The 12,867-nt window shown below is 31.7% G+C and overlaps 1 protein-coding gene across 1 annotated transcript; it reads left to right on the top strand.

The window, feature by feature from the left end:
• Nucleotides 1-5,306: 5,306 nt before the first annotated feature.
• Nucleotides 5,307-12,051, top strand: LOC105420112 (protein DETOXIFICATION 41-like). The gene is made up of 6 exons (XM_011622514.2): nucleotides 5,307-5,881; nucleotides 6,593-6,649; nucleotides 7,428-7,666; nucleotides 9,281-9,398; nucleotides 9,686-9,773; nucleotides 11,883-12,051. Exons 1-6 carry the CDS (start codon nucleotides 5,748-5,750, stop codon nucleotides 11,952-11,954), a joined length of 708 nt encoding a protein of 235 aa, XP_011620816.2. The 5' UTR covers nucleotides 5,307-5,747; the 3' UTR covers nucleotides 11,955-12,051.
• The last annotated feature ends 816 nt before the right edge of the window (nucleotides 12,052-12,867 follow it).

Genomic DNA, 12,867 nt, shown 5'->3' with positions numbered 1-12,867 from the left:
ATTGTAGCAGTACACAAATGGGCATACATGGATTTTTTTCCTATATATATGGGAGTGGATTATGTACGCTCAGTCTTTGACCGCTACAGTAAATGCCAAATGGCTTAGATTGAATCTAGACCGATCTGACGTTCACGACCTCATTTCGTATTTCGTATTTTAATTTTAATTTTGTTTTTTATAAATCCAAATCACTTGAAATTTTAGGCGTGTGTTTTTCTTATCAAAGCGCACCTAACAAAATAAAATAAAATAAAAATTTGCAAAAACATTTGACCAAAATACCCCCAAAACTTTTTGGGGGTATTTTGATCAATTTATTTTGATATTTTTCGTAAATTCGCCTGTTTTTGAAGAACACGCACATAAAATTTCAAGTGATTTGGATTTATAAAAAAATTAAAAAATTAAAATTCAAACACTTCAGCAGTACGCCCATGGGCATACATAATCTTTTTCCTATATATATCTATAATTTTGCAGAATTTATCAAAATGCACCTGAAAGGTTTATTATTTAACACTTTTCCATTTTTACTTAATTTCAGAAAGCACATCACTATCAAAATTCACATAATTATGAGTTAGAATAATTGAAAAATGAGAAAATCGTTAAATAGTTATTAGGTGTATTTTGATAAATTTCTCTAAATGTTTAAATTACATGTGAACATTATTCTATACTCCAAAATCCACAAAATTTAGTAGAAATCTTCCAAATTTTGAACAAATTTATGGCTCTAACTGCGGCATTCTTCGGAGAAAAAAAAAACACAAACAGTTGGGCATGGCGAGCGCTGTACAAACAGTATGCGGGCAAGCTTATGGTGCGTAAAAATACAGCATGTTGGGGATCATATGCCAAAAGGCCATGATCATCATGCTCCTGGCCTCTTTCGTGCTCTGCTTCCTCTACTGGTTCTCCGGGTCGGTGTTGATAGCCATAGGCCAAGCAGAGGACATTGCAGCTCAAGGTCAGATACTTGCTAGAGGTCTCATCCCTCAGCTCTTTGCATTTGCTCTGAACTGTCCCATGCAAAGATTCTTACAGGCTCGATATGTTAGTAGTGGGAATGGAGGGTGGGTATTTTAGTACTGGGAATGGAGGGTGTGGGACATTATGTCTAGGCATTGCGGTGTTTCTTTCACCCTTCACCCCAAATTTGACATGGACCTCCTCTGTATTTTAGCAATGGAAAAAAAAAAATGTTTCAAAAAGGAAAAAAACAAATCTGGCAAATGATTCTTTCTACAAGCACGTTTTTTTGTTGGAACCAATGGTTTAAAAACCGGATCGGTGACCCGGATCGGGCTTTTCAAAAACCGATCCGGATCGGCGAATCCGCGATCCGGATCGGAATCGGGTGAATCGGTCAGAATAAAGCTTCAAAAAAATCCGAAAAAATTATTAAAATTCATTATAAATATTGGTTTTTAGGAATTCAATAAAAAATGAGGGTACTCCATTAAGAATTTTCATGTTTTTGAATGAATATGCGAATATTGATATGTTCTTTCCCTGCATGAACCGCCATTCAGCATTTAATTTACAGTATTTCGTGCTCATCCCTACACTGTTGTTGTTGGGACTCGATATGTGAATAATATGGCTGGGATAGGGTGGCCTCAGAATCATCATCTCTCTCGTTTTCTCTTTGAATAATATGGATTAAAAAAAAAAAAAAACAAATTTTCAAAAAAATCTATCATGGATTAAAAAAAAAATCACAAATTTTCAAAAAATTCTATCATGGATTACAAAAAAAAATTCGATCATGGATTAAACAAAAAAAATCACAAATTTTCAAAAAATTCAATCATGGATTACATAAAATTCGATCATGGATTACATAAAATTCGATCATGGATTACATAAAATTCGATCATGGATTACAAAAAAAAACAAACAAAAAAAACAAAAAATTCAATCGTGGATTACAAAAAAAGAAAAAAATAGTTCGATCATGGATTACAAAAAATTCAATCATGGATTACAAAAAACTCTATCATGGGTTACAAAAAAAGCAAAAAACAAAAAATTCAATCATGGATTAAAAAAAAACAAACAAACATTTCAATCATGGATTACAAAAAAAAAACAAACATTTCGATCATATATTACAAAACATTCGATCATGGATTACAAAAAATTCTATCATGGGTTACAAAAAAAAAAAAAAAAACAAAAAAATCGATCATGGATTACAAGAAAAGAAAACAAACATTTCGATCATGGATTACAAAAAATTCTATTATGGGTTACAAAAAACCAAAAAATTCGATCATGGATTACAAAAAAAATCTATCATGGATTACCAAAAAAAAAAAAAAAAAAAAAAAAAAAAAAAAAAAAAAAAAAAAAAAAAAAAAAAAATCCGTACGGAATCGCCGATTCACTGTTCGGACTCGCCGATTCCGTACAGTGAATCGGCGATTCACTGTACAGAATCGTCCGGTTCTCTCTAGAACCGGACGATTTCCGATTTTTGGGCGATCCGGTTCCTTTTTCACTATTTTCGAGTCGAACCGGGCGAGTCCGGTTCGACTCGGCGTTTTTTAAAACGCTGGTTGGAACATAAATGTTTTCTGGAAAAAAGTTCTTCTTTCTTGGAAGTGGAATGTTATAAAAGTATAAAGAAGTTTTGAATACATGTGTTTGGTAACTTGCGGGGAAGAAGTTTTGGGTAATTGTGTTTAATAACAAATATATATTAACAATATAAATGTAAATTAAATATATAATGTATAACATAATCTAATATATTATATTTATATCATCATCATCATGGTCTTTTTCAATTAATTGAGGTCATACTCTATTAAAGGTCATACTCTCAATGAGTTCATAACTCCCCATATCTTTTTGGATTACTTCCAACCACGTCTTTTTAGGCCTACCCCAGGCCCTTTTCAGTCATTCCACTTGAACTAACTTCGCTTCATAACAGGTGTTATGCTTAGTTGGTGCTACACATGGCCGGCCTACCCAAGTCTACACTCTCTCATCTTATCTCCTATTACTGTCACACCTAAATTCTCTCTAATGGATTCATTCTGAATTTTATCCCTTTTTGTCTTGCTACTCATCCATCTCAACATCATCATCTCCGCTGCACTCATTCTATGGGTATATTATTTTTTGTTCGCCCAACATTCTGCCCTACATAGCAAAGGTGGTCTCACAGTTGTTCTATAGAACTTGCCCTTCTGCTTCATTCGTATAATTCTATCTACAACATCTTTCCCAATCTCTCAATTTTCCTAGATTATCGACCCAAGGTATCAAAAGTGCAGTCTTTTTATACTTCCTGACCGTTAATTTTAGCTACTTCTTCATCTCTACACCTATTATTACTAAACTTGCATTTTATATAATATATATGATATTTATATATTATATAGAATATAATAAATATATTATATAAAACAAATTATATTAATAAAATAAATATATAATATAATATAATATAATATAATTATAATATAATATAATATAATATTATAATGTAATATTATAATTACACTATATTATATTATATTAATAATACAAGTATTATGTATTAGGGTGGATATATTATACATATATTGTTTAATATATAAATAAAATATTATATAATATATTATAGGAGAAATATCCCCGTACCCTTTATTTTGGTTTTCTTATCTCAATAGACCGATTCAAAATGTATCTCCTAACTCTTTGACTAACTTTATTATTTTTAACTATTTTTTTAGCCTTAACAAATATAAAAAAGATATGTTCATTCTGAACTCGTTCTTTCTTTACGTGATATATTCACGTAGAGAGAAAAAAATGATGGTGTTTAGAAATGATATGTATTTCTTATATTTGTTTGGGGCAAAAAAATAAGTTTAAAGTGGATAAAATTAACTTAAGGGGTTAAAATAAAGATATAAAACTCAAATTTTTTTTGACCCAATATATGTTTTGAAACTTTGGGTCTATTGAGATATAAAACTTAAAAATAAAAAGTATGAATATATTTTCCCTATATTATATTGTAAATAGTTATATTGTGAATATGTTTGGAAAGTTTGGGTTCCAAGGCTTCCCGGGAACTTAAAACGTCTCATTTTAAAAGGCGAAAAGAAACTTTGGGGAAATTTGGGGTTCCCACTACTATAGCAGTTCCCGCATAGCCAAACACGGAAATGTTACAGTATGAGAAACATTATATTTCGAAAAGTTTTCTTTCCTGCAAACAATCACGTATTAAGAGAGACAAAATGTAGTGAATATCAACCGTCCATTTAAAAAAAGAAATAATGATGTAAATCAATGCCTTAGGGTACTTGTTTAACCCACAAATTTTGTATAGTCGAATTTAGGAAAATAAGAGATCGATTTCAAGTTCTTGAAAGGCTAGATATAGCCAGTTATGAAATGGACAGCCTCTGATCCTCGAATTCAAAAAGAGTTGTATTTTAAATTATTTCTCTGAGATTATCTACAAAGAAATTATTTATTTTTCGTACATGGAGATCTCAATTTTTCTTGTCTCTTAAATTTCAAAGTAAGCATTCGTAAGAATGTCATTAAATAGGTACAAAATTCTAAAAAAATATTCTTGGATTTCGTGACTCACCAAGCCATCCAATTTGATATCAAATGAGTGGAAATGATTATGATATCCAAGTACAAAAGATAAATGGCATTTTTGTAGATAATCCCTATTTTTCTTCACCTTCTTCATCATAGCAAGAATAAGGTTTGTGCCAAAATTTAAGGTTATTAAATGCCCTTTAAGGCCCTCAAAATAAATGGGGAATACTGCAGGAATCTACCCAAGACAAAATGCTTTTTGGGATTTCCAACATTGTTATTAGAGGTTGAAATGAGAACCCTATATACCACCCAAGCCGAGAAGGAAGTTTGAAAACCCCACCTTAGCTGCCATATTTATTTATTTTTATTTTTTATTACTATTATTTTATCTTTTAGGGTAGGCACTATCAAACTTTGAAACACCCTAGTCTGGGATATCTCCTCTTATTATAGGGAGTAAAACCTAGTAGTTAGATTTTTAAACATCAAAATGAGGATTAATAGTTTTATTTTAGGATTATATACCATGAGACCATTTATCTTTGTTAGATAGAAGTCACAATTGATACAAGCCATTAGATGTTAAATTGAATAGCTTGCGGCCTAACATAAAGTTCGAGAAATTTTTATTGAACTTTAAGTCTAGTCAATGACATACTTAAAACCTGATGGACATGAGAAATGGTCTCTTTATATACTTTTTCTTTTAAAATTAGAAATATAGAGCTTGCAAAAACATAAGATTATATATTGTGAGACTACTTTCCTTTAAGATAAAAAGGTTACACCCTTACCCATCAAATACAAAATCATTGGCCTAGCGCTGTTTCACAAAGTATGAGAAAAACTTTCTTAAACTTCAAGTGCCATCAATGGCAAATCCCCCATCTGCTCATTTGCCTCGATGGCTATTGTGATTGTTACAATTCAAAATTTTTGGACAATTCGATCTAAAAGTTTTGGAATACAAATCTAATTTTATTTTATTTTTTCGAAATACTTAGATATTGATTCTGAAGTGGATCTCAAGAAATTTTGGATAAAAAATCATGTTCTTTGACTGAGGGAGTAAATGTATAGTACGCTCCTCCGTGACTTTTCTATACGCATTCGAAATAAAATATTGCCCTGAGAAATGGTGTTCTAATTTATGGCTGGTTCTTGAATTAAAATTGTTCTTTATGTTGATAGATAAAACAATTAATATAAAATTATTTTCAATTTGCAGCTTGGAGATATGGTATTCTCAAGGGTTGGTGCTTATCTCAGGACTCCTACCTAATGCAGAAGTATCCTTGGATTCCATTTCAGTTTGGTAAGTTCCTTTCTTCTTTTTTTTTCTCTTTCTGGCAAGAAAAGAAAAGAAAATGTATTTAATATGGAAATTTGTCAAAATGCATCACATTATATTCATTTTTTAATTAAATTGGAAAAGATCCGAATCAAAATACATGTAATCAAGATTAATGAGTTGGAATAGTTGAATGTGGGTAAAATGTTACATAATTGATAAGTTGGGTATATTATGATTAGTTACCCTTATTTAATTTTTACAAATTTAATTTTATTGTATTGTTTATTTCATTTTAACTTAATTTCCTATTGTTCATGTTTAACTCCTGTTTTTTCTAATTTAAAAATTGAGAGAGAAGTGAAGGAACCAATCTAGAATTTGAAAGGTGGATTTTATTTTTTAAAATTATGATTTAATGGGTGACATGTTTGTTGTTTATTTTATGGGAAAGTATATGATGAGACTATTTATCTTTGGTGTAAGGTGGTCACAATACATCTTGACCACTGGATGGGAAATTGGGTGGCTGCATTTATTTCATTGACCAAGCTCAAAATTAAAAAGAATTTTTCTTGAACTTGTGATACACCCAAAGTATCAACTTTCACATTGGATGATTGTAAGTAATTGTGACCTCCCTATTTTAAAAGTAAATGATCTCATTGTATACAGTTCTTTATAATAAATGTACATGTTAGACAACTTATACTCTTGATTGTTTCAATTATACATTATGAACTACCTTAACTGGGATATGATGCTCATGTTGGGCATAAGTTATGCAGCAAGGTATATATGCATTATAGAATCTCCCATAATTTGTTTTTGCCCGTGTATATTTGATATATGTATGATACCTACCTATATTTAAGTTCCCCTACCCTAAGTTTCTCCTTCTCTCTAGTTATTAATGAAAATCGGATAGAGACCTTCTCTCTCACTGACTTACCCAAAAAAAAAAAAATTCCCCTTCTCTAAACGGTGAAAACAGGCATCCCGAGGCAATTTGACTTTCACCTGGTCGGGTTTTTTTGCTACCTTCCAGTGATTGTGAACTTAGAAATTTCTAGTCCTAAAAATTTTCATTATTAAATTTTTTAATAAAGATTATATTTATTATTCTAAATTATTTCCAAAATCTAGGCACTAATAAGAAAAAAGTAAGGAATTACTTTAATTTAGCGTTTATTTTTAAAATATATTTTATAGTGGAAACATTTGGAGTAGGAAATTCGAAGTTCACCAATAAAGTAGTGAACTCTAAACTTGGATTAGGTGGACTACAACCCGACCATGTTAGTCCAGGACATGATCGAAACCCAGTTGGGCCTAGGTCAAGTAGACCTAGACTCTGTTGGGTCCAAGTCAAGTGTCAAGTGGAGCCAGACCAAACCTTGCCCTTCACAACTTTGCTTAATATCTCAAGTTGGAATACATACACATGTTATTCTTGGGCTGCATGCCTTATTTATGTATATATGCATATATGTACGTATATGTATGTATATATGTATTATGCGGGTGGAAAACTTGTAAATTATTTGTTGATATAAAGAATAATTTGCAGCATCCGAGTCGGGAACGAGCTCAGGGCGCAGAGGCCGCGAACCGCAAAATTCTCAGTGGTGGTGGTGACAACTACATGTTTTATTATCAGCTTGATTTTGAGCATTGCAGTTTTGGTGTTGAAGAGACCATTGAGTTTAGCCTTCACTAGTTCTGATGAAGTGATTGAGGCTGTTCAAACCATGACTCCTCTTCTTGCATTATCCGTGCTCCTTAATGGAACACAACCCATTCTCTCTGGTACACTAACAAATCCTTCAAGCTTGTGTATGCATATATCTTTTACATCCGGCTTTCAGTATTTATTGTTAGTAAAGTCCGTCCATGAGAGAGAGGACTTCCACTTTTGACTCATCAAGGGCAATATCGGAATGTATGCCATTAGACTGTTGTAGTGAATAAGAGAATAAAATGGGAGAGATAAATTTAGGGAAAATTACAAATAACTCGTAAGGTTAGAATTTTTATGCAAGGTACATCAAATTTTTTCTCACTTTTAACCTCAAAGTATACTTTTTTGACAAATACACAGAATAAAAAATAAAAAATAGTCTAAACTACCCTCCTTGGCTTTTACCCACACTTCTCTCTCCTCAGTCCCACAAAAAGGCAGTCCGGCGTACTCTTTGGGTGGTTTAGCAGTGTAATGTCAGTTCAGTAAATAACAGTGGTGGTCAAGCACTGATAAAGAACGGTCTGGCAATAGGCCCATGTGTCTGATACTACCAAGAAGCGGTCCGGCAATAGGCCCAAACTGCGGTCGGGCAATGTCAAAGAGCGGTCCGACACTTTTTTTAGTTTGATGGGGTCTAGCAATGTCAAAGAGCGATCCGACAACCCATGTAAGCACACGTGAATGTCCAGTCAAAATTAAATTTTATATACAAAAAATGTATTTTTTTTATACTTTGGGGTATTTGCTAGAAAAATATATTTTAGGAAAAAAATGAGAAACAAAAATTTGATTGGAGGTAACTTGCCTAAAAAGTCTAGTCTTGAAGTTATTTGTAATTTTCCCATAAACTTAGTAGTCGACAGCTTCATTAGAGATATGCTCATGTGGCCCCTTTCACTCTCTCCTCTCCTCTCTCTCCCTTTCACTCTCTCTCTCTCTTTTCACTCTTTCTTTTTTTCTCTCTCTCTTTTTCCCTCTTCTCTCTATCTCTTTCTTTCTCTCTCTTCTCTCTCTCTAATTTCTAAAAAATACACTTTAACTATCTTAACAGGCAAAAGAGAGGACTTTATAGATGTCAAATTTTGGGATCCAGTTTAGAGTTACTAGTGAAAAAAAAACCTACGAATTCTTAAGAACTAATGCATGATTGTTTAAAAATTGGATGGTCTCTCTTCAATCTTTTTGAAAGCTTTTTTCCTCAAGTACATGGAGAACGTGTATCAATTTATTCACCTTTTTTCTTTTTGTCCTTTTTTTTCTTTTTTATTTTTTATTTATGTTTGTTGCATGGTTTAGGAGGTTACGGCCCCAAAATTTTGTGCCATAGAGTTACACCTAGACAAGGTTTTACCCAAGGGAGTAAATATACTATGGGAAAAGTATCCAATAAGATTGTATGTTTTTGACACAAGGAGGTCACAATTGACATTGATCATTAGATATAAATTTTAGCTAAGGGTGTGCAACTGGTTAGGTACAAAAATCAAATAAATTTTCTCGAATTATATGATACAACTATAGCTTTCAGATATCACATCCAATGGTTGAAAGTGATTGTGATCTTCTTAAACTAAAAATAAATGGTTTTATAGCATACAATTACTATACATATGCTCCGACATATAATCTTTTAGCTTACTATAAAGACCAGCTAAGGAATTATAAATTTGTTAATGCAGGAGTTGCTATTGGTTGTGGATGGCAAGCCTTGGTGGCCTATGTTAATTTGGCAACTTATTACCTAATTGGCCTTCCCATTGGATGTTTTCTTGGCTTTAAGACTGAACTAGATGAAGCTGTAAGTTGGCATACAAAAACTTGAGAAATAATTAATGCATATTAATTTTTATTTTTATTTTATTTTATTAAATTTATTAATATACACATTTTAGATGAACTATTTAACATTTTACCTGATCTCATTGATTTAATTTAAAAAAACTTATTGGAATAATTGAAAATGGATAGAACGTAAAATACTTGATAAATCCGACATATTTTGATGAATTCTACTTTTATTTTTATGTTCAATTCTCCTTTTATTCTTAATTTATTTACTTTTTATTTTTAATTCAATTTGGACTGGGGATTTGGTGGGGGCTGATTAATGGAGTGGGACTACAAACTGCAATTCTTATTGTTCTAACAGCCAGGACCAACTGGGATAAAGAGGTAAATCTAGTAGTAAGCATGATTTCAAAGTTTTTCTCTCTTCTGCCTGTTTCCAATGAGAAATCCGACCATCCAAGAATGAAAACAATCCCCTATCCTTTCCTTCTTTCTCTCTCCAATAGCCTCAAATTGTTTAAACTCTCTCTCTTAACCTCACTTTGTTTAAATTTACTCACTCTAGTAACCTCACATTGTTTAAATTTACTCTCACTCTATCTATTGGGCAAGCTTTTTATGATTCCTCTACAATACAGAAGTTCTATCTTTCCCTTTATCCAACTGTCCATTCTGAATAAAGGGCTAAGATTGCCCCAATCTCAATGTCACGTCTCTATACTATTATATTTTAAATTTTTTTTTATAAACCATTTTAACACCAAATTTTAGCCGTCCATTCTTCTATTAAACTTGCGCTAGTGAAAAATATAAAAAAAATATTTTCAATAAAATAAAATAACCAAAATACCCTTGAAAGATTCAATGGGTATTTTAGTCATTATATTTTATCAAAAAATTATTTTAAATATTTTTTATAGATGTGCCCCAATGAGAAGATTCCATGTACCAAATTTCATATTCATACAATTTGTATAAAAAAAAACTAAAAATAAAATATTTTGAGACATCGGATCTAATATCAAACGGTGAGTGACTCTCTTGATCAAAATTGGATGGTTGGATGGTAGGGAGAGGATAGAATTTCTATGTTGTAGGGGAAGCATAGAAACCTTCCCCTATCTAATAATCTCACCTTATTTATATTTACTCTGTCTCCTCCCCCTGTAAACCAAAAAAATAATCTCACATTGGTTTCCATAAGGCTTATGAAACCAAAATAAAGCCTCATCTCAAATCCTTGTCCGGAAAGCACTTTTGGCAACGAAATTAAATTTGAAACTAAAAAATCAATAAAGATCTTGTAGATCTATTAACACTTATATTTAGGGCAAAATGGCGGTCTAAATAATTTGTTACTGTTGGGCTCACCCAATTGAGAGCCATCTTGCACGAATGAGGATGGATATATGGAATAAATATATGCCAAAATTGATATGTGTGTATGAGTAGAAAAAAATTGCAATAAAGTAAATAACTTATTGGCATCGAGATTTTACGTCGTTTACCTTTTGAGTCTATGTCCATGGGAAAAAAGAAACAAATCCACTATAAAAATTATGGTTACAATGTTTTTTTAAGAAACAAGTTTTTTTAGACTCTCTGATTTCTTCCATAAGCTTTTCTCTCTCTCTCTCTCTGAGGTTCTTTTATCTGTTAGATGTTTTTTTGTTCTTTTCTAGAGGTTTTATCTCTCTTTTTGAAAAAAATGGTCTCACTCTCTCTTTTCTTCTTTCTTCTCTCTTTAAAAACATTGTAACTTTCTCTCTTTTCTTCTTCTCTATAAGAAAATGTTCTCTATATTTTTCTAATACACCAAGAAAAATCTCACATTCAATAGAGGAATACACAAACTAAAAAAAACCTAAACGCCCATATTTTCACATTTTATATAGGTCAATGAGATGAGTATCTCGTAACCTTTCTATCCCTTTTTAATTAATAGATAAGAGAAGAAACTCTACCCCAACAAAACCATCATCACCTGAGATCTTATTTGGGGAAGATGGCTTGGTCAATGAGTAATTTTTTTTGACTTTTCAAAACTACCCTTTAGGACAATTTCCCCTTCCACAATGGTATGGGGCATCCAACAATTACAATATATATATTTTTAGAGTTTAAAATCCTAGTTTTTTCTATTCAAACCAAGATAAACGATGTAATGGTTTTTCAATGCTTAAAATGTAATTTTTAATGAGTTATGAGATGAGGCTTTACTAATTTTGATAGAGTTACAGCTCTATCAATCCATTTTCCTTCACTCACACACTCTCTCCTAACCTCACATTATTTAAATTTACTCTCACTCTAATAACCTCACATTGTTTAAATTTAGTCTCTCTTTTAACCTCACTTTGTTTATATCTACTCTCTCTCATAAGTTCACATTATTTAAATTTATTCTCTTTTTTGGGTAAATTATTTAAATTTACTCTCTCTTCTATAATAACCTCTAATAACTTTTTATATTTTTTTCCTTTTCTTTTTCAGGTTGACAAGGCGGCTGCAGGAATAAAGCGCTCGAATGATGAAGCAACATTTGAAAATGGGGCGGCGGCTTAAAAGATTGTGTACAGCTTCTCTCTTTGGCGGTTGCTGATTATGTAACCGTGTTGTTATGATCTTGATCATTCTTGATTGATTAATAAAAAGTATGGAATATTGTCAAGAAAAAAAGAAAAAGAAAAAAAAGAGGACAAGTCCAATAGGCATGTACCCTGCCAAAAAAAAAACACAAAAAAAAAAAAAGATAAAAAAAAAAAAGTTAAAATAAACCAAACTAAACAAAAAAACCAAACTAAACAAAAAATAACATAAAAAATCAAATTACATATAAAAACCAAACTAAACAAAAAATAACATAAAAAATCCACATGAGCTAAAAAAAAATGTAAAACATGAATTTAGGAGAACTAAATATGAAAGTCCAAACGTTAGGGATACGTCAAAAAATTCAAAAAAAAGAAAGAAAATATATATAAAAAAGGACCTATGACAATAACAAGTAAAATATTACCATAAAAAATCCAAATTACATAGAAAAACGTATACATTGGTTTTATAATTTAATACATTTTTTATATGACAATAACAACTCACAAATTACCGTAAGAAAAATCCAAATTACATATAAAAACTTATATGTTGGTTTTATAATTTAAGAAATTTTTGATAATTTTGTAATAACCCCTACTTTTACCCGAATACTCGGCTCGGAAATTGATTGGTGGGTTACTTGGGGCTATCAACTCCAAAAACGTGGATTAAGAGAGCGGTGGAGGAGAGAAGAAGGGGCAAAGATTTTCTTCTTTGGAGATGCAAGAGAGAGAGTGAAGGGGAAGGAGGGCTTAGAAAGAGAGAAAGTAGGGTGGCAATGGACTTAGACCCGGGTTCGAACCCGACCTGGGTCCGGGCATGGGTCCAAGAGTTGGAACCCCCATAGTCCAGTTGCCACCCCTAAACAGAAGGAGATGAT

The sequence above is a fragment of the Amborella trichopoda genome, chromosome 2, assembly GCF_054954075.1.
Source record: "Amborella trichopoda isolate Santa Cruz 75 chromosome 2, AtrichopodaSantaCruz75HAP2 v2.0, whole genome shotgun sequence".
NCBI classification, from domain to species: Eukaryota; Viridiplantae; Streptophyta; class Magnoliopsida; order Amborellales; family Amborellaceae; genus Amborella; species Amborella trichopoda.
The sequence above is the reverse complement of the archived record's forward strand: the minus strand, read 5'-3'. Positions and strand labels throughout refer to the sequence as shown.

Excerpts from the sequence above, each read along its gene's own strand:
- LOC105420112 (XM_011622514.2), top strand. The coding sequence starts at position 5,748 with ATGTTGATAGATAAAACAATTAATATAAAATTATTTTCAATTTGCAGC. Across the intron at positions 6,650-7,427 it reads GGCATAAGTTATGCAGCAAG|CATCCGAGTCGGGAACGAGC; the intron begins GTATATATGCAT and ends AATAATTTGCAG. Across the intron at positions 9,774-11,882 it reads GGACCAACTGGGATAAAGAG|GTTGACAAGGCGGCTGCAGG; the intron begins GTAAATCTAGTA and ends TTTCTTTTTCAG.